The following is a 23,079-nucleotide window of genomic DNA, read 5'->3' on the forward strand; positions in this document are numbered from 1 at the left end:
GACTTAATATAGACAATCCAGATACTCAAGGTCATACAATTGTTAAAGTTTTTATTGAACTCAGTTTGGTAGTAGTTTCCTTAAATTCAAATTGTGTCAGAACTACTCACATAATTAGATTTGGTTTATTCAGCTTGTAAATGCAGCAACAGCCCTTCCCCCCCTCCATGAACGCCAGCTGCTCCTACTTTCTGCTTACCTTCTCTCATGCTTTCCATATCCACTGTGGCTCCTCTATCTCCCTCCGAAGACAGTACAGGTAAGAATTCAGATAACTGGATGTTTCGCCCCCCAAGTTAGAATCTTCTACATCATACATAAGACACGTAATGCAGCTACCTTCTCTTATGTAATAGTGGGGTTGGGGAGGAAACGCACTCTGATCGAAACAGTTTATGTCATTTTACTATGAATGATCACCAGTTTCAAAACTTCCTCCCTTCAAATATCTGTAACAAATAGAATATATTTCTAACTGAAAGCCTACCTTTACGGAAGCATGTAAAACTATTTGTACAGCCAATCATTCATACACACACACACACTCTCTCTCTCTCTCTCTCTCTCTCTCTCTCTCTCTCCCTGAACGGGCTATTTCGATTTCTAATGTGGCAGAGAAACTCAATGTGCTTTAACTTTCTAATCTTCACATCAAATCAAATACGCACGTGTTAAACTCTGCTGTGAGGACTGTGTTACATAAGTTTCCTGCTGGCATCTCCAAACACTTCCCAATATCCTACACAGTGTTACTAACTCTCATTTAGAGCTAAATCTCTAAATTAGAAGGTCCACTAATTACGAACATACCTGAAAAACAATGTAGCAGCCAAAAGACACAACCTTACCCAGCACAAAGTTTTTTTTCCTTTTCTATTTTTCCTTTCCATTGGGTTCTTAAGTAAATAAAAGGCTCGTATATTTTCAACGCCCTTGATCCCTACACAGTAGTGTTAGAAGACAGCTGGACAATCAGCTTATTATTTTCCTGAATCTGATACAAAATAGCCAAGTGTGGAGAGGCTTAGAGTAAATTCAACCTCCAAAGAAAACTGTGTCAAATAAAAGCACACATAGCATGCTTTTCCAAATCCAGAAACACTTATTTTGGACATCAATTGTTCTCATTTTCATGTTACCATTTTCCACAACTGTTTCACAGGTACCAGAAATGAGGATACTTTCTACAGTAATATACTACATTCAAAAAGAGAAGCAGTCTTCTACTTTACCTTTTAAAATAAGAGAATCTAAGCCCAATTCTAGAAAAGCAACTTCTGTCAAAAATTTGCTTTTCTGCATTAAGGAAAATAAAATTTGATTGAAACTGTATACTAAGCACTTCGGATTTACACATAATTACCATTCTTTAAAAGTTGTAGAGCTGTATTTTTATTTTTCGGTCAAATTTGGGAACAAAAAAAGAAAGAACTGTGACCTCAACTAATAAATTACATCTTGAAATATACATGATCTTGTAGTACCCATGTTACTTCCAATGGTAACTGACACGCCCTGAATTGAACTGTGCCAGACAGTCCTATCTGTCCCATCGCTGACCAAACACTGCTTCTCTGTTTCTATTCATTATGTATTATAAGAGGTCCCAACAGAGCCCAGTATGCAAGGAAAAAAATACAATTTTTATGACAGCAAAGTGATGCATTCAAGTTCCTTCTTGAACTATATCCCCATCCATGAGCATTAACAGACATTTTTTGATAGAGCTAAAATTACGTTAGCTGCAAGCTTTTTACTCTAAGACCTTCGGCACCCTTTCCTGAAGGTTTTCAAAAAACCCTCGTAAAAGTCAGGCACTATTCAAACCTTGCAAACCAAACTTGCCAAGAACCTCGTACAATTATCTATAACCTTGGCTACACCGCCATCGGCCCGAAATTCACGGTCCTGGAGACCAACGCACCAAAATCCCAGAAGAAAGGCTATCTGAAGCCCGAACTGCCGGGCTTCCTCTCCGCCGCCCTCTCTGCCGCATGGAGAAAAGCAAGGGGAGGAGAGGAGTGGAGCGAGGCTCACCAGCTCCGAAGATGCTCCGGTGACCTCTGGCTGCTCGGCGAGAGCTGGACCGGGAAGGCGCTAGTTCTGACGCGGCGGGTCGTGTGGACTATGCCCTTGGTGCATTCCTCGCATTCCTGCACAATCTGTCGCCAGCCGAGGAGCCCGCGGTGCACGTTCCCCCCGGACACACACACCTGCTTATTGCTGCGCCCCGCGCGGCCACGGCCGCCGCGGCGCCTCTACTGCCCGAGCTCGCTGTCGCACTCAGCCAACACGCAGCCAAATCTCAGCCCAGCCGCTCACCCCCTCGCTTCCCGGGGGGGAAAAGAAGAGAGGCCTGAGCAGCCCCAGCGGCGGGCAGGGACACTCGTTCCGCCGGAGGGGGGGGCGGGTGGGTGGGTGCCGCAGCTCCTCTTCAACTCCTGGCAGGGAGAGAAGGAAGCGGCAGCGCAAGAGGGCAGCCGGGGAAGCTTGGGGCTGGAGAACCGGGAGGGGTGGAGCGTGAGGATAGGCGGTGAGGGGAGAGGGGCGCACTGGACTGGGCGGTGGGCAGGACCGGCAAGGAGCGCGGGGCTCAGAGGGCAAACACAAGACCGTACAGGCAGAAGGGACGTGGGAGGAAGGGGAGGGGGCCAAGAAGCGGGAGTTGGGGCTGGAGAGAGGGACGGACAGCCCCGAGGGCTGGAGAAGGCGGGCGCCCAGGGGTGTTGGGGGCGCGGAGCAGAGTGCCAGGCGGGCAGGAGCTGGGAAGCCTCCGAGCAGACGTCCAGGAGGGATCGGCGTGGCACTCAAGTTTGGGGCTGGGGGCCCTAGATCCAAGAAGGCCAACGTGGGGAGGGGTCGTGCGCGGCATGTAGGGGATACCGGGGCAGAATAATCGCAGGGAAAAGCAAATGGAGGGTGAAACTTGTGCGCCTGCCGGGGGGAGGGGAGCAGGCAGGCTAGTGCGGGCAGAAACACGAGGCGGGGCAGGAAAGCCGAAGCGGCCGCGAGGCGGTGGGGACGGAGTAACGGGAGGGAGGCGCCCGTCCCCGTCTCCCTCCCTCCCTGCCCCGCGCCCCTCGCAGGCAGGTCTTGGCTCCGGCGCGACGGGGCGAGGGCCGGGGGTCTCGTGGGCAGGATTCTCCGCGCCCTCCCGCGAACCCGCACACTTACTTTCCAGGTTAGGCAGCAGCCGTCGTCGCTCCGGGGATCAGGAACATCGGCGCCGAGGGGTCGCCGCTGCGGCACCCGAAAAAATTAAAAAAGTGCCGCGGCCGAGCTGACTGCCCGCCCCTCCCTCCCCTCCCGCCCCCTACCCCAAAGCGGCTCGCCCACCACCCCCGACGGCGGCGGTGGCCAACTTGCCCCTCTACCCCTTGCCCATGGTGCCGCCTCCGCGGCCGGCGTCGACGCGGACTCAGCCTCGGAGCCCCCTCTACTGCCCAGAGGCCGCCGCCGCCCGCCCAGCCGCCAGCCCGCCTGCCCAGCCAGCCCCAGGCTCCCGGGAACGTCAGCACGCCGCCGTCTCCGGACCTGCTCCCTGCCAATCCCATTGGTAGGAAGGAAAAGGCTGGCCCTCCCCATTGGCCCGGCTCTCATATTGAACTGACCAATGGGAACTGAGGTTTCAGGTCGCCATAGAGACCGATGCCGTTAAGACCTAGAGGGCCTGGAAACGGTGAGGAGTAAGGATGAAGGTATCTCTGGCTTTGGGCGCGGGAGAGGGTGGGGGAAAGAACTACCGGGGGATTCCCGAGTGCTGGCTCTGAAATTGGGGCAGCTTTCGCTTTGCCTTCCTGGCAACAGCAGCTGTGCATGGTAGGGTTTGTCCGTCGCGTCAAAGGCGGGGACAGCTGAGCCCCTATACGAATCCTTGAGAGCCTGGGAGTGGGCGTTTCACTTTTCCTGCGACTGGGGAGTCCCTCAGCCTCTGCCCTTTGAACTTTGACATGTGTGCAGCTTCTGCTTCTCCAGGTGAGTTTGCACCCCATCCTTTAAATCATTGCTTCTTCCTGACGTCACTGATCCACATGAATTCTACTTGTTCTTCCCAACCACTCCCCCTTCCCTGGGGTGGATCTTGCCTCAAAATTTGGGGTCTAAAGACTTAAAGGAGACTCAAAGATGATTTCCTTTGGATGATATTTTGATGAGGAAACAGGCTGACGTGTTGTATGATGGATGTCATTGAGTCAATGCATGACATAAGGTGTTCCCCCCTTCCCAGAGAAAACCTCTAATCTCTCCATTGAAGGATATTTATTAAACACCCATCTGTGTGTACATTCTGCACTATTAGCTTGACAGGTACATGGTCTTTCCCCTAAGAGTTTACAGGGTTGGGAAAGACACAGGTGATAGAGTTGATCCTGCATGTCTTCTGATAATTTCACAAGAGAGTAAAGGAAATAGATTACAATTGATGGATTTTGTTTTCTAGGTATTTCCCAGTTTATCTCTAAATTTGATAAAGAAATTAACTGAGACATGGAATCACACAAAAAATCTGGAGCTTTAACTACAAGTGCTTTGCTTTCATTTAAAGTCACTTTGTTCTAGTTTGTCAATAGCAATTTTTATTTGTAAATAACTTTCATATTTAGATACTAGCTATTAAAGTAGGACTTCATGAACATATTAGGCTTTTAAGCATATTGCCTATGATATAATCATTGATATTCTCATGTTCCTTCTTTTTGGTGATTTTGCCATTTTTATACTAGTTTCTTTAGAAAGAAGACTGTGTTTATGTTATTGCCCTTCAAGTTGGAGGGACCATATTGTGTGAAAATGCTGATAGGATTTTGGAAATTACAAATATTTTGTTGAGAGAAACAGATTAATATGTGTGCAAGCTACATATGTCTAACTACTGTCCTGAATTTTAAGTTGGATAATATGCTTTGCTTTTGGTTTTTATCTTACCATAATTGAAAATTACAAAAATAGATAAGAATTGTTAACCTGGTACCTTGATTAGAAAAACATCTTTCAAAAAAAAAAAAGAAAAGAAAAACATCTTTCACAATTTGTAGTAAAATTGTACGTCGTTGATAATCCTATGCAGGGTTGGACTGTGGAACAAAACAGCTGAACATGAGTGTTCCTCCTAAATATTTCCAGAACTGGGAAGAAATCAGAATTGGAGTGCTGTCTCATGCCTTGCCATCATGGAAATTAGCTCATCATGCTTTCAATTTCTTCCTTTTGCTTTCTTTTTGGTGTTTGTTTATAGGAAAATAGAAAAAGTAAAATGCACATTTTTATAAATAAGACTCATTTAATGTACTCACAATATACCAATGACTTGGGTTTTTTTTATTTTTATAATCATGGAAGATGTGTCGAGTGGAAAGGAAAACATTAATATTTCCTTTTTCCTTGCCTTAGGCTAGCAAAGAAAGAAGAAAACAAGAACTAACTGATTTTTTTACTCCAGTAATCTTTTCTTTTTGCATTTTTCTCAGATCACATGTTTGATGAGTATTTTGATATTGTGTATTTCATGTTTGTAATGATTAAAATGTTACTAAAATCCACCATGAAAAATGTCCCTTAAAATGTTGTCAATCAACATTATTATTATTATTATTGGTAATTCTCATGCTTCAGTGAAAGGTTTCTTTTGAAGTTGCTCCTCTACAACCAAGCATCGCTGGATAAAGAAATCATTTTGTTCCACTAAAAGTTTATGCTATCCAGACTTGGCTGGGTCTTCACTGATTCTCTAAATTCCTTTCCTCATCAGGAGGGTGATTATCCAGGATATTGATTTAAGGACATTATTCAGGGCACTTCTCCCATATCTGTCCTATTTCTGCTCTCCTCAGGCCTCCACTCTACTTGGTCTTCTTCCAGTTCTGCAAGTGATCTTGCCTCCTACTTGACTGAGGCATCCACCACGAGGTTTCTCAACTTAACTTTCCTAAATCTCAGTCTCAATTTTCACACTTCATCACTTCCTTCAGTCCTGGCTGAGAAGGGTGACAGCCTTCTGTTCCAAGCTCACACTCCACTTGTGCTCCTAAACATTGGCCATCCTCCCACCCCAGAATTTTCCTCCATTGATTATAATTGCTCTCTTAGATCATGTGTTACATCCTCTCCTTCAAAATTTTTTTCCTGCACCTTACAAATATCTGAACTTTGGCAACACCACCATCCTTCTCCCTCCATATCCATCTATAGGCTTTTCTTTTCAGCAAGAAACAATTTGAAAGGAATTTCTTGCAGCTTCTATTTTTTCACTACCAATGTTCTGCCCTTGAATACTACTCAAATGATTCTGAAGATTGTGCTTTTTGCCCTCAAAACCCTAACTCTTTTTGCCAATAAAGTTCTCCTCTACAAAAGTGCCCTTTACTTGCAAATTGCAATGCCTCAATTCCAGAGTTCCAGTGAAGAGTAGAAACCATTGTCTCCCACCCCGAGGGTCCATTGAAATGCAAATTATTTACCTGTGAAGGGGAAGCATTTCACCTGCTAGCCACACTACCTTGGTGGAACTAACTGCTGGGAAATTGAGATGGGAAGCAGGGCCTCTGCTCAGCCGACTGTGGGGCATCCTCAAGAACAAAAGTAAACAGCAGAAATCCACGGGAACTTTTAAATTACTGTCTCAGAAAGAAGTCAACCTGAACCTTTCATGATTATGAAAACTTTGTAACTTTCCAATGTTTGTTATTTTCACATTAGCCCATAATGACTAGTAGTGAATTTCTGACAAAGAATAGCAGAGGAAGCAAGGAAAAGAAAGAAGCAGAAACACTGTCTCTTTTCTCATTCTTGGATGCCTATGGAGGAGGTGGGAGCAGTTAAGATAAGAACTCCACAAACACACTGCTTGGGGGTGGGGAGGTGTTGTTTGTTTTTAAAAGGAATGTTAAAACACAGGCAGGTGGCAAATGAGGGAAAGAGAGCAGTGGAATAAACTTGTCCTGGGAGAGGATGCTAGAGCTTAATAATAATTCTACTCAGGATTGCAGAATTGGCTGTATCCCACCTCCAGCACATTCTCTGAATATGCAAATCCTCCCCTGCCTTTAGAGGCCCAGCCAAATAAACCATTAAACCTGTAAAGCCTTTTCTGAAAATTTCCTGATCTTACCCGCCTCTGGAGAGGATGATTTTTGATTTAGTGTATTACCTTGGCACTTAAAACTCTCTACCCCGTGGTATAGTTATATAGTGTATGAGCCTTCTCTCCTAAAGGATCAGATACATGTCATGGTAATGACCTTAGCCTCCATAGTGCCTTCAACTACTGAAGTGCCTCCCACACTAAGAAAAGCCAACAGTCATGAATCCGTGTAGTCTTTGGAAGAAGTTGACTTCCAACAATGAAAGATTAAAATCAGTAATGTTGGGAGGTAATTAGAAAAAGATGGACTAGAGGTTCAGTGTGGAAAAGTGAGGTAATGTATGGCAGAACAGAGTAGAGTTTTCTGCCATGTAATCCGCTAAGAGAGAAAGGTCTCAGATCCCATCTCTATCAGGACCTATCTCTACTCCTCTATGAGGGAGGGGACCTGTGTGAAAAGAACTGGCTGCATGTGCTTTGGCTTGAAGTTATCATATTCAGAGCTAAGGCTATAAAATTCTGTATATTGGGGATATCAGTTGAAACTCAGCTTTGTGAAGCAGTTTAAATAAGGGTTGCCTACATTTTTTCCATCGAAAGCATCCAGGTTGCTCTGTCTTTTGGAACACCATAGAATCATGCAAATTTAACAACTTCATAAAATCAGAAAGGCATCAAACATCTGGTAAGTATAATAGACATGTTTTCAAGTACCTATATGCATAGCCCTTGAAGTAAGCAGTCCTGCATGCCTCATGACCTTTCATCTGGCCATGGAATCAACCCTGGTGGGGACCCGATACAAATGTAGCCAATCCATTGGCTGAACATTGACCCATAACCTATACTAATACCAATCAGATTTTTTTACCCTGGAAATTTGGAAATGAGAGACCAAGTGAGCCAGAGAGAACAGCTGCCTTGGTCCTAATGTTTTCTGGGTTTTTATTCTCCCCATGAAGACAGAATATAATCCTTTTCTTTTTTTTTTTTTTTTTTGCGGTACGCCGGCCTCTCTCTGCCGTGGCCTCTCCCGTTGCGGAGCACAGGCTCCGGACGCACAGGCTCAGCGGCCATGGCCCACGGGCCCAGCCGCTCTGCGGCATGTGGGATCTTCCCGGACCGGAGCACGAACCCGTGTCCGCTGCATCGGCAGGCGGTCTCTCAACCGCTGCGCCACCAGGGAAGACCCCAATAATTCATTTTTTTATTGTTCCTTGATATTTTTAAAAAATTAAATATACTTGACATATAACGTGTTAATTTAAGGTATACAGTGTGTTACTTTGATACATTTATATATTGCCATATGATTGCCATTGTAGTGATATTTATCACATTACATAATTATATTGCACTATTGTCTATATTCGTTATGCTGTATATTAGATCTCTATGGCTAATTTGCCACTCATTGCAAGTTTGTAGCCTTAAACATCAGTCATATTTCCCTACCCCCATCCCTTCATAACAAGCATTTACCCTGATTTTTAGAAGTTTGACTTTTAAATTTATTTTTATTTTATTATTTTTGACTGTGCCACACGGCATGTGGATTCTTAGTTCCCCAACGAGGGTGCAAACTCACACCCCCTGCATTGGAAGCGTGGAATCTTAACCACTGGACCGCCAGGGGAGTCCCGAAGTTTGACTTTCTTTAGATCCCACATATAAGTAATATCATACAGTACTTGTCTTTCTCTGTCTGAGTTACCTCACTTAGCATAATGTGCTCACTTAGCGTAATGTGCTCAAGGTCCATCCATGTTGTTGCAAATTGTAGGCTGTCCTCCTGTTTCATGGTTGAATAATATTCCATTGTGTATATATATACAACATCTTTTTCATCCATTCATCTGCTTGATGGACATTTAGGATGTTTCCATATCTTGGCTATTGAGAACAATGACGCAATATACATGGGAGTGCAGATATCGCTTTGAGAGATTTGTTACTTATAATCACCCTTAACCCATTCTTTTCCTGTTTTGCCTTTAGTGAGTCTTTGTTCTTTACAATCAACAGGTTTCACTAAAATATTATGCAAATATTTACAACAAAACAAAGCACATATTATGACCATCATATTGCACTATGAAGAGCAACAGTCTAAAAATTTCTAAATTTCTATTCTTTGTTAGAATAGAAAATGAATGATCTGTCTAGTTCCAAATATTGCCAACCTAATTTGGGTAAAAGAGCTTTACTTAGTGTGGTGTCTATTCCTCCCCACTTCCCACAAAGCCTTATATTCCTTAACTCTCAGTTTTCCTCCTTTGAAGTTGGGAGCAAGAGAAGAACTTTGAGAAGAGGAGCAGCATGACTCCTTTTTCAGGGTAGAGTCATTTTACCACACCACTGGTATGGGAAGAAAATATTAGAATTCGTATTATAATTTATACTATTTTTTAGGAACATTTATACTAATTTTTTAGGAAACAGGCTAAAAAATAAGATAGGAAAATTTATCAGAGACACTAGTAGCCCCACAACTCAGGAAAACAGATTCTGAAGTTCCAGTAATTATTGTTTTAATAAAACATCTCAGGAGGAAAACTAGACTCCATCCAAAATTTTTACAGTGTTTTATGTAAAATATCTAGTTTTCAACAAAAAATTATGAGACACCTAAAAAAACAGAAAACTGTGATCCAAATTCAGGAAAATAAGTAGCCAATAGACAGGCTGAGTGAGCCCACTTGTTGAATTTAGTAGACGGGTAATCCAAAACACCTACTATAAATATGTTTAAAAACTTAAAGGAAAAATGACTTAACAAATGGGAACTCTCAGTAGAGAAATAGAGGTTGTTTTTTAAAAAAAGGAACTAAAGGGAAATTCTAGACCAACAGAAACTACCCAGTATGAAAAACAAATTTTAAAATATTGAGAAAAAATGAACTGAGCCTCAGAAACTTTTGGGACAGCTGTGAGTAAAAGAAGGAAAGAAAGGCTAGAAGGATGTATAAAAAAAATTTGAAGAAACAGTGGCCTAAAACTTTCCAAATTTTACAAAAATTTTAATCTATAGATCCAAGAAACACAGTAAATCCTGAGTAGAGTAAACATAAGGAGACCCACTAGTGTGGGTACATCATAGACTGCTGAAAGACAAAGATGAGAAAGTTTTGAAGCAAAAATAGAATAACAATTCATCATATATAAGGGAACCACAATAAAATTAACAGCTGACTTCTTATCAAAAACAAGGGAAACCAGAGGGTGGTGGAAAGACATATTCAAGGTGCTGAGAGAAAAAAGCATGTCAATCAAGTTTTCTTTATCTAGCAAAACTGTCAAAAATGAAGGTGACAGTCCTCATAAATGAACCTATATTGGAAGTATGCTAATTACTGACAGAACCCATATGTCCACCACCTTTGAGTGAAGCCCAAAGCAAAAGAAGGCAGTCAGACAGATGCAGGGCGCCTGGCAAGTCAACAATCTCCATTTGAAAAGCAAATTTTACTCAGTGCCAGCCCTGGAACATCAAATGATCACCACATTAAAATGCTGTTTACAATATTAGATTTAGGGCTTCCCTGGTGGCACAGTGGTTGAGAGTCTGCCTGCTGATGCAGGGGACACGGGTTTGTGTCCCGGTCCGGGAAGATCCCACATGCTGCAGAGCGGCTGGGCCCGTGAGCCATGGCCGCTGAGCCTGCGCGTCCGGAGCCTGTGCTTTGCAACGGGAGAGGCCACAGCGGTGAGAGGCCCGCGTACCGCAAAAAAAAAAAAAAAAAAAAAATTAGATTTGAAGTTCTCCTAAAATAAATTCAGGGAAAATATGACCTCAGCATTTTTCTTAACTAAAGAGCTCTTTGCTTCATAGAGGTGACCATAAGCTGACCAGAGCGATCGGGAGAGAAAAGCAAGCCCTTTCCATCTCTGGGCCACTGTTTTCTTTACACAATAGGTCAGCTAACTGTCATCACAGTTGGTTAGAGCTTCTGTGCATCTCTGGGGTTGAGCTGGGGAATCAGGTAAACAGGACCTGCTAGTACATCCTCTTGTCAGGAAAGAGAAGTCAAGAACTGCCATATTTTTCTGTAGTTTAATAGAGATTTTTAAAAATAAGAAAAAAATGAAGATGAAAATAGATGCAGAAAAAGCAATTGACAAGATCTAATACCCACTCATGGTGAAAATGCTAAAAAAACTAGCACTAGAAGGGAATTTCTTCAATATGACAAAGTGCATTTATGAAAAGCCTACAGCTAACATCACATTTATGGTGAAGGCTGAATGATTTCCCCCTAAGATTGAGAATAAAATGATGTCCACTCTCATCTCTTTAACATTTCACTGGAAGTTTTAGCCATTGTAATAAGCAAAGAAAAATAAAAGCATATAGGTTGGAAAGGAAAAATTAAAGCTCTCTTTATTCACAGATGACATGATCTATGCATGAAAATCTAAAGTATGTACAAAAAAAAGAGTAATACTAGGAGTGATAATAAATTTAGCAAGGTCACAAGATATAAGACCAATATACAAAAATCAGTTGAATTTTTATATGCTAAGAAATAGCAAATTAAAAAATGAATTTAAGAAAACAATTCCATTTACGATAACATGAAAAAGAGTATAATACTTAGGAATAAATTTTAGAAAAGAAATATAAAGCCTCTGACTATTGATTCAGTGTGATCCCTATTAAAATCCCAGCAAACACTTTTTGTAGAAATTACAAGCCAGTCTTCAAATGGACAAACATAGGAACAAGAACATCAAAACAACAACAAAGTAGGAGGAATTATAACATCCAATTTCAAAAGTTACAATAATAGAATATAATATTGGCATAATGATAGCTGTTCAGATCAATGAAATAGAATAGAAGGTACAGAAATAAACCCTTACATTGATGGTAAATTAATTTTCAACAAACTGCCAAGGTAGCTCAATGGGGAAAGGGATGTCTTCTCAAGAAATGCTCCTAGGATAATTTGACATTCATGTGCAAAATAATGAACTTATACTCTTAATTTATACCATACAGAAAAAATAACTAAATATGCATCATAGACCTAAGAACTAAAATTATAAGATTTCTGGGAGAAGGCATAGTACAAAATCTCTGTGACCGTGTTTTAGGCAAAGATTCGTTAGATATTACACTATATCATGATCCATAAAAGAAGAAATTGATAAATTGGACTTTATAGAAAATTGTTTTGTTCTTCAAGAGGCATCAGTAAGAAAATGAAAAGACAAGCCACAGACCGGGAAAAAATATTTGAAAAGCAGAATCTGATAAAGGGCTTTTGTCAGAATATATAAAGAACTTCTAACATCAAAAATAAGGCAAACAGGGCTTCCCTGGTGGCAAAGTTGTTAAGAATCCGCCTGCCAATGCAGGAGACACGGGTTCGAGCCCTGGTCCAGGATGATCCCACATGTCACGGAACAACTTAGCCCATGCGCCACAACTACTGAAGCCCATGTGCCTAGAGCCTGTGCTCTGCAACAAGAGAAGCCACCATAATGAGAAGCCCATGCACTGCAATGCAGAGTAGCCCCCGCTTGCTGCAACTAGAGAGAAAGCCCACGCACAGCAACGAAGACCCAACTCAGCCAAAAATAAATAAATAAATAAATACGTTCTTTAAAAAAAACGCAAACAGATCAATTTTTTAAATGGACAAAATATTTGAATAGATATTTCACCAAAAAGTTATACAAATGGTTAATAATCAAATGAAAAGATGTTCAACATCATTAGGGAAATGCACATTAAAACTGCAATACAATACCACTATACAACTACTAGAATAAGTATAAGGCAGAAGATTGACAATACCAAGTGATTACAAGGATGTGGAAAAACTGTAACTGTCATAGATTGCTGGTTGCTGTACCCACTTTGGAAAACTGTTTGACAGTTTCTTTAAAATATAAACTTACCATATGATCCAGCAATTCTACTTCTAGAAATCTCCTCAAGAGAAATAAAAACATATGTCCAAACAAAGACTTTTTACATGAATTATTACAGTAGTATCTGTAATAGGGAAAAACTGAAATAATTCAAATGTCCATCAAATAATGATGAGATAAAATGCTGTGTAATGGAATACTATTTAACAATAAAAATAATGAACTACTAATACATGTTACAATATGGATAAACCTCCAATATATTATGCTAAGAGGAAAAAATCCAGCCACAAAAGACCACACTTCCAAAAAAGGAAAATAGAGACAGAAAGCAGATCGGTGATTACCTTAGGCTGGGATGGGAAGACTGATTGCAAGTGGTTATGACAGAAATTTTTCAGGTGATTGAAATGTTCTAGAACTAAATGGTGGTGATGGTTGTACAACTATACATTTTTTAAAATTAATTTTTAAAATTTATTTTTGGCTGCGTTGGGTCTTCGTGGCTGCACACAGGCTTTCTCCAGTTGGCGGTGAGCAGTGGCTACTCTTCGTTGTGGTGCATGGGCTTCTCATTGCAGTGGCTTCTCTTGTTGCGGAGCATGGCCTCTAGGCACATGGGCTTCAGTAGTTGTGGCACGTAGGCTCAGTAGTTGTGGCACGTGGGCTCTAGAGCACAGGCTCAGTAGCTGTGGCGCATGGGCTTAGTTGCTCCGTGGCATGTGGGATCTTCCTGGATCAGGGCTCGAACCCATATCCCCTGCATTGGCAGGCGGATTCTTAACCACTGTGCCACCAGGGAAGCCCTACAACTATACATTTACTAAAAATAATTGCACTGCACACTTATAATGGATGTATCTTTATGGAATGTCAGTTAGATCTCAATAAAGCTATTACAAATAAAAACATTTAAAAATGGCATAAGCACATCATCTTAAAACTCGCATATATGAGTGCTTAGTAAATTTGGAAACAATTTTCTAACATGATTGAAAATCTTCCAAATGCATTTCAGTGGATTTAGACCCCATTTGTTAAACGTTAAAGGGGAAAAAAAAAAAGAAAAATGAAAAAAATTTTGCAAGGAAAATGATATCAGGGAAGTCAGAAAATTACTAGAGAAAAATACTGAGCTGCAACCCTTGTATAATTAGTGGATGAAATTGAATTTTGAGTATCATAATTGAGTACATGAAGCCAATTTTGCACTTCTTCCATATCTCATTGTGGTATCTATTTTAACTATTATAGTCCTTATAGCTAAGTATGGGAATAAACGGACCTTAGAGTTTGAACCCTCTATGATCCAGTATTAAACCAAGATTTTCAAGGTAATACATTTTCAATCACATAACTCTCACTAAAATCTACTAAAATTATCAATACTATATTACCTTTTTTGTATTTATGGATTTCTCTGTATTTGTGTTTTACAATTTACATGTTACTGCAATATTATACTTAAAGAATTTATAACAATAATTTTATATGTATTTGCAAAAAATGCTTATTAATGGAGAGTGTGTTGGAGAATGTTTAAGGACCTTAGTTTTAGTAGAATATCTTTAAAGTGTACATTCTTTCCTTCCTGTTTTGGTTTGTCGCTTTGTTTTTTTAGTTTTTCTCTCCTTCCACAGGTAGTAGAAATAAGTCTTTGGAAGATGACATTCAAATCTAAACTTTTGATGTTTTGTCTTAAAGATCACTCAGATCATTTGTCTCCAGTAAATCACATTTAAATCTCTAACATCATTAGAGATGCTGATCATTATTGTCATCCAACCTGGGAGAGGTCAGTGAAGTCTTGAGTGGTACTGAGACAAGTATTATTCTTTTGACACATCCAAATGGCTTGAAAGTGAGAAATAAATAACAACACAATGGAAAGAAAGCAAAGGAAATTGCTGTAGAGAATTTGAGAAAAGAAAAAAATTCCACCCACACAGAATTAATGCATTTTTATGATCAATAGAAAACCTGATTTCAAAATCCTAGGCTTTCAGTGATTTATTATTTAGCACTGGAAATGTCACTTTTTCACTGCCTCTGCCCCACATCTATGAAAATGAGACAATATACTTCTCCATTCTTAATACACTTCTCTATTCTCACTTTTTTTAAACTTAAAAAAATGTAAAATATGCAAACTTCTGAATTTTTAGTATGAGCATGCTACTGTACCTATAGCTGACCATAAACACAAGGGTCTTTTACATCTGAGAGTTTACCCCAGAAAAGGCCTCTTTATTTCTACTTTATGTCAATTTTTCTTTTTTCATCCTTCCTTCTATTTGTTAATATTAGGTAAAAATTTCTTTATTTATTAACATAGTCTGAAATACCATAGGTAGCATAATCATTAGCATTTTATGAACTTCTAATAAATCTCCATTTGTTGAAGCCACTATAAACAATTTTCTTTACAAGCTTATGTTAGGTGGTATATCATAATTTCATTGGTCAAATACACTTAAATTCAATATTTAAATCTACTGTTTATTTCAATTGCTAGTTTTCTAAATTATAGAATTTTAGAGCTGAAAGAACCTTTGATATTACAAACCAGCATAAAAACTGGCTGTACAACTAGCCTAAGACTCCTTCTGAATTCAGTGTCTCTAATAAATCAATACGATTTAGATATTTTATTGTGTTTGCTGTATACTATTTGTGTGTGACTCATTTTCCAAAACTAAAAAAGTCAATTTTAAAATGTTGATGGGGAAAGAATATTAGGGGAAAAATATGCATTTATATCAAGAGCACTCTTTCTTGCATTTATAAATGACTATACTGCTCTCCCACAATATTATTTGACTATTAAGAATATAACTTCAGGGACTTTGTATTTAATTTCCAATATGTATACACTGTAGCTATTTTTTATGTTCTTGAAATTGAGTCAGAACCTATTGACCATCACATCTGTATTTTGAAAGCTGACAAATTGTGTTTGTTATAGTTGGTGGAAGGGCACTGAGCTCAAAGTTAGGAGATATGGTTGGGCTTTAGCCTTGCCTATGCTACCTGCTTCTTCAAGTCTTGGACAAAGCATTTAATCTCTCTGTCCCTGTGTTTACTGATCTATAAAATGTATCAGACTAAAATCTTTTCCAGGCTTACATTAATTCACGTGTAAAATGACACTGCATGATCTCATTCTAAATCTTGGCTTTGTGTTCTTTTGAAAGAAGTTTGCCACAAATGTTTCTCACTTTGCCTTAGCCCTTAAGTCTATTTCCACCACCCTCTTTGTTTTCATTTTTCCATAAACTAGTATTTTGAATAGACTTCTTTCTTTTTCCTTGTTCAAGATCTGTCTCTTCCCTTAACTCCCGCTTCTATCTTGTCTTCCTTTCTTTCCCTCTAGGACCTTACCCTTACCCTAACAAGGGAGGAGCTGTTTACTAAAATAAAAATGACAGAAGTCCACTTCTCTGTGTGTTGAGGAGCACCACCACCTATGCTTTGTCTCCATTCCTGAGAGAGAGCAGAATACAGAAGGCAGTTAGGTCCATGGGCTCTAGAGCCACACTGCCTGGGTGTGCATCTGGTCTCTGCTATGCAGGAGCTGTATGATCTTTGACCTTAGTTTCCCACTCCGCAAAATAGGAGAAACAGTGTTAACGAAGCATTATTGTGAGGATTAAATGAATCAAAATAGATAAAGCTCCTAGGATAGTGCCTGGCTAGGAGAAATTGCTACATAAATGTTGGTGATTATTGCACCCCACTACATAAACCCTCATAAAATGGTAATCACTTCAGCACAGGGTAGAAGTGGAAAGGTAAAGCTGAGGCAAGGGAAGGTACGTGGGAGAGTGGAATGGTGTGTTCTTACAGTTCTGGGCCTTTTGCAACAACTCTTTATTCCCTACTTCCATCCTCCTGGGATGTAACTGTTAGGCAAAAGCATGATGAAGAGGAAGACTGGCCTTTCATTTAGTTTGCAGGAATGGCTACCTATGGCAACTTTTTCTTCAAGTAAATTATCTGTTTGAAATGTGATTTTTTTTTTGTTTTCTTCCATAATTTAGAACTGCATGCCATAATTATTATACTCTAAGACATCAAAGAAAAAAGCCCAGGAATTGTCTTTTGGGCAGGCCTATTTATGTAATACTCCATTTGAGAAAAAGCACTGGAGAAAACTGTTCTTAGCAAAGAATGTTAATTGATGAAAACATTTCTTTGCTAACAATCTAAGAGAAGCAATCTGTTCTTAGCTCTTTCAAACCACAAAACAGATTTAGCTATTCATGAACAAAAGCCAATTATTTATTTTCAATACTACCTTTAAAAAGCCTTTGTTTTTGATAATGGTTTTTTTCCTATTCTTCATCAAAGCAGGTTTTTAATGTATAACAGTTCTTTTAATAAGGAAAAGGCAGCCACATCTAACAAGCTTCTAATTTGGGTGCAAAGTATATTTTCCACCTCAATATTTAACCCTACGATTTTTTTTAAAGGGGGTGTTTATTCATTTTGATTAAGGAGTCACATCGTATCTAATATTCTGTAGAACAAGCATAACAAATATGTCACATAAAAAATAAGAACGCAAGTAAAGATTTTGACTGGTAAGAAGCCAAAATTCTATAGTATTTAGAAAATTATAATATTGCACATAACCGGTGAACATGGGAGAGATTGAATCTGGATAAATCAATGAATATATTACTCTTCCTCACCCTCTTCTGGGTTGGAGAGAAAACATGATACTAAACAGTTTTGGCAAAAAATTACTTAGAACATATACTTTTTCAGATCATAGATATTATGTTTTAACCTCAAAAAGAAATATATCAACAAAAGAAGGAATTAAAATTCCTAAGACATAGGATGTCACATAGCAAAGAATTTGCTTTTTAATAAAACATTTTAAGCATATTTTTATTTCAAATACTAACATAAGGGAAAATTGCATGTATATTTAAGAAATTGATATACAACAAATAACAACAACAAAAAACAAATGACCTGATTAAAAAATGGGCAGAGGAACTGAATAGACAGTTTTGCAAAGAAGACATACAAATGGCCAAACGTACATGAAAAGATGCTCAACATCACTAATCATCAGGAAAATGCAAATAAAAACTACAGCAAGCCGTCTCCTCACACCTATTAGAATGGCCATCATCAAAAAGACAAGAGATAACAAGTGCTGGCAGTATGTGGGAAAAAAAAAAGAACTCTTGTACACTACTGGTGAGAATGTAAATTGGTGCAGCCACTATGAAGAATAGTATGGAGGTTCCTCAAGAAATTAAAAACAGAACTACCATATATCCAGCAATTCCACTTCTAGGTATATATCTGAAGAAATGAAATCCCTATCTTGGAAAAAATATCTACACTTGCCAATTTCATTGCAACAGTATTTGCAATAGACAAGACATGGAAACAACCTAAGTGTCTATCGATGCAGGAACGGATAAAGAAGATATGGTATATGTATACAATATGAAATTTTATTCATCCATAAAAAAGGAAATTTTGCCGTTCATGATTTTGCTAAGTGAAATAAGTCAGACAGAGAAAGACAAATGCTGTATGATATCACTTATATGTGGACTCTAAAAAAAACCCAAACTCATAGATATAGAGGACAGATCGCTCAGTTGCCAGAGGAAGGGGTAAGTGAGAGTGGTCAAAATGGATGAAGGTGTTCAAAAGGTACAGACTTTCAGCTATAAGGTAAATAAGTACTGGGGATGTAACATACAGCATGGCGACTAAAGTTTAAAACAACGTATTGTATATTTGAAAGTTGCTTAGAGGGTAGATCTTGAAAGTTAACACACATGCACACACAGAATTTGTAACTATATGAGGTGATAGATGTTAACTTATATTGTGGTAATCATTTCACCATCTATACATATATCAAAGCTTCATGCTGTATACCTGAAACAAATAAAATGTTATATGTCAATTATATCTCAACAAACCTGGAAAAATGGTAAATTTTATGTTATATATCTTTTACCACAATAAAAAATCATATTATCACTCCTACTAATAAAAAGAAGCTACAATTACATTGAAAAAAGAAAGAAATCAATAAACCTCTCAGGATATATAAGGCAACTAAATCTGAGCTTATTTTGCAACCTTTTAATTAGATATTTCTGATTTATTTTAGATTTTTTGGTGTGATACTTACTTTAGAAATGTTATGGTTAATATAATTCGTTCTGAGAATCTCTTAATTTTGCTTCTTATGTATTGTGCATTTAGATCTTCATAGTTCACTTTGGTAAGTTGACAGCTTTAGAAATGAAAATTTCATTTTTACAAAGACCCACAGAAAAGATGTTGAAAGTTGTCCTAGTTTGTCCAGACTTGAGACTCTGTGCTAATCCACTCACCTCTGGATTATAATAATACTCCAGATTCTGCTTCAGGCTCTCTTTCCATGAAATCATTGGTCTGTCTGCCTATATAGCATGTAGGGGGTGATTTTCTTTGTAAAGTGTGTTGGATTTACTTTTTAATAGACTATTGAACAGCTATCAGATAAAAACAACTCAGATATGAGCAGCCTGGAATAAGTTTCTGTTCTGGTTTTTTTTTTTTTTTTTGCGGTACGCGGGCCTCCCACTGTTGTGGCCTCTCCCATTGCAGAGCACAGGCTCCGGACGCACAGGCTCAGCGGCCATGGCTCACGGGCCCAGCCGCTCCGCGGCATGTGGGATCTTCCCGGACCGGGGCACGAACCTGCGTCCCCTGCATTGGCAGGCGGACTCTCAACCACTGCACCACCAGGGAAGCCCTCTGGTTGTTTTAATTTGCACGATAATAGCTAACATTTACATAGCAATTACTGTGTGCCTGACACAGTTGTAAGCACGTCATATAATTTCATTTAGTCTCTATAAGAATGATATGAGGTAGGTATACTATTATTATCCTCACTTTATAGTAAATTATGGCACAGATAGTTACTTAAATTGCCCAGAATTACTCAGCTACTAAGTGTCAGAGCTAGGATTTGAACCCTGGTTTTCTGCTTCTGGAGTCCATCATTATAAACAATATATTCGTGAAGGACTTAGAATTGAGTTTCTAATTTCCAAATTATTCAGTTTCCTGATGAATCTTTATCATCTTTCCTGTTTCACATTTTCTCTATCTTTTAATATTGAACATTAGGATAGAAATGAGGTGTATTACTTTAAAATCAACTTTATTGTGGTATAATTTACATAAAGCAAAGTGTACCTATTTCAAGCATAGTGTGATGAGTATTGACAAATCAGTCACCCATCTAAGCACCAACAGAATCATTGCCATCCCTTCAAAAATTTCCCTCACTGCCCCTTCTGAGGCAAGCATTGATCTGCTTTTGTCATTTTAGATTAGATTTATTTCACATAAATGGAATCATACAACAGGTAGTCTTTTGTGTCTGACTTCCTTCATCAGCAGAGTGATTTGAGACTAAGCCATACTGTGTGTATCATTAGTTTATTCCTTTTTATTGCTGAGTATTATTTCTTTTTATGTATATACTACAAATTGTTTATTCATCTACCTGTTGATGAACATTTGAGTTGTTTCAGTTTTTGGTTATTACAAGTAAGCTGCAATGAACATTTGTGTACAAGTCTTTGTGGAGTCATGTTTTGTTTCTCTTGGACTAGCTGGGCCTATGTTAGTTTTATGTTTAGCTGTTTAAAAAACTGCCAGTTTTCCAAAGTAGCTATACCATTTTACACCCCCAACAGCAGTGTATGAAGTTCCAGTTGCTCCACATTCTTGTCAACACTTGGTATTGTCAATATGGTTGACACTGAAGAGCAAGGGTTTGAACTGCAAGGATCCACTTATGTGTGGATTTTTTTCAGCTGTATATACTACTGCAGTACTATACTATCTGCAGTTGGTTGAATCCACAGATAGGGACCTTGGAGGGTCAACTCTAAGTTACACACAGGTTTTCAGCTATGTAGACAGTTGGTGTCCCTGAGCCCTGCATTGTTCAAGGATCAACTGTATGTTGAATTTTAGCCATTCTAATGTGTGTGAAGTGGTTTAAATATGCATTTCCCTGATAACTAAAGATGCTGAACGTTCTTTCCTGTGCTTATTGGGCATGTGTATATCTTTTATAAAACATCTGTTAAAATAATTTGCCTTTTTATTTTTATTTTTTTACTATTTTATTTGTTTGGTTTTGGCTGTGTTGGGTCTTCGCTGCTGCATGCGGGCTTTCTCTAGTTGCAGAGAGTGAGGGCTACTTCATTGTGGTGCGCAGGCTTCTTATTGCGGTGGCTTCTCTTGCGGAGCATGCGCTCTAGGCACTTGGGCTTTAGTAGTTGTGGTTCATGGGCTCAGTAATTGTGGCTCACGGGCTCTAGAGCACAGGCTCAGTAGTTGTGGCACACGGGCTTAGTTGCTCCACGGCATGTGGGATCTTCCCAGAGCAGGGCTTGAACCCATGCCCCCTGCATCGGCAGGTGGATTCTTAACCACTGTGCCACCAGAGAAGTCCCTAATTTGCCTTTTTAAATTGGGTTGTTTGTCTTACTATTGATATATAAGTTCTTTATGTATTGTGAATACAAGTTCTTTGTCAGATATATATATCACAGATATTTTCTGCTAGTGTTTTGTTTGCAATTTAAGTTTCTGAAGATGTCTTTTGAAGAGGAAAAGTTTTAATGTTGATTAAGTTCACTGTGTCAATTTTTTCTTTTATAGTTTGTGCTTTACTATCTTATCTGAGAAACCTTTGCCTACTCCAAAGTGATGAAGCTTCTTCTCCAATGTTTTCTTCTAGAAGTTTTATTTATTTATTTTGCTATTATTGCTATTTTTTACTATTTTTATACAATTTTTAAAGATTACTTTCCGTTTACAGTTATTACAAAATATTGACTATATTCCCCATGTTGTACGATATATCCTTGAGCCTATCTTACACCAATAGTTTGTATCTCCCACTCCTCCACTTCTATACTGCCCCTCCCCGCTCCGCATGGGTAACCACTAGTTTGTTCTCTATATATGTCTGTTTCTTTTTTGTTATATTCACTATCTTGTTGTATTTTTTAGATTCCACACATAAGTGCCATCATACAGTATTTGTCTTTCTCTGTCTGACTTATTTTACTTAGCATAATGCCCTCCAAGTCCATCCATGTTGCTGCAAATGACAAAATTTCATTCTTTTTTATGGCTGAGTAGTATTCCATTGTGTATGTATACACCACATCTGTTTTATCCGTTTATCTGTTGATGAAGATCTAGGTTGCTTCCATATCTTGGCAATTGTAAATAATGCTGCTATGAACGCTGGGGTGCATGTATCTGTTTGAATTAGTGGGGGTTTTTTCTTCAGCTATATACCCGGGAGTGGAATTGCTGGGTCATATGGTAGTTCTATTTTTAGTTTTTTGAGAAACCTCCATAATGTTTTCCACAGTGACTGCACCAATTTACACTCCCACCAACAGTGTACAAGGGTTCCCTTTTCTCCGCATCCTTGCCAACATTTGTTATTTGTGTTCTTTTTGATGATGGCCATTCTAACAGGTGTAAGGTGATATCTCATTATGGTTTTGATTTACCTTTCCTAATGATTAGCAATGTTGAGCATCTTCTCATGTGCCTATTAGCCATCTGTAGTTCCTCTTTGGAAAAATGTCTATTCAGTTCTTCTGCCCATTTTTAAAATTGGGTTCTTTGGGGTTTTTTTAATCAATTAATTAATTTAAAAAATTTATTTTATAATGGAGCATAGTTGATTAACAATGTTGTGTTAGTTTCATGTCTACAGCTAAGTGATTCAGTTATACATGTATCTATTCTTTTTCAAATTATTTTCCCATTTAGGTTATTATAGAATATTGAGCAGAGTTCCCTGTGCTATGCAGTAGTTCCTTGTTGGGGGTTCTTTGTTTTTTTGTTGTTGTTCAGTTGTATGAGCTGTTTATATATGTTGGATATTAATCTCTTACTGGTCATATCATTTGCAAATATTTTCTCCCATTCAGTAGGTTGTCTTTTCTTTTTGTTGTTGGTTTCCTTTGCTGTGCAAAAACTTTTAAGTTTAATGAGGTCCCATTTGTTTATTTTTGCTTTTATTTCCGTTACTCTAGGAGAAG

General features: G+C 38.9%; 2 protein-coding genes across 13 annotated transcripts in view; one reads left to right on the plus strand and one right to left on the minus strand.

Moving 5' to 3' along the window:
• PKP4 (plakophilin 4) overlaps nt 1-3,301 on the minus strand; it is a 251,064-nt gene extending 247,763 nt beyond the window's left edge. For 7 of the 12 annotated variants that reach the window (XM_089916800.1, XM_089916798.1, XM_089916795.1 and 4 more), the window contains exon 1: nt 2,038-3,301. The gene's annotated coding sequence lies outside the window, so the exon portion shown is untranslated. The remainder of the gene's footprint in view (nt 1-2,037) is intronic. The other 5 variants (XM_089916801.1, XM_022569780.3, XM_089916792.1 and 2 more) reach the window with 4 other exon arrangements.
• CCDC148 (coiled-coil domain containing 148) overlaps nt 2,411-23,079 on the plus strand; it is a 268,876-nt gene continuing 248,207 nt past the window's right edge. Inside the window, exon 1 of the mRNA XM_022569774.2 lies at nt 2,411-3,975. Within this exon, the coding sequence (XP_022425482.1) occupies nt 3,951-3,975 (25 nt within the window). The 5' untranslated portion in view covers nt 2,411-3,950. The remainder of the gene's footprint in view (nt 3,976-23,079) is intronic.

The sequence above is a fragment of the Delphinapterus leucas genome, chromosome 8 (genome assembly GCF_059928025.1).
Source record: "Delphinapterus leucas isolate spDelLeu-1000000601 "Yukka" chromosome 8, BTC_Dleu_Yukka2, whole genome shotgun sequence".
Lineage (NCBI taxonomy): Eukaryota > Metazoa > Chordata > Mammalia > Artiodactyla > Monodontidae > Delphinapterus > Delphinapterus leucas.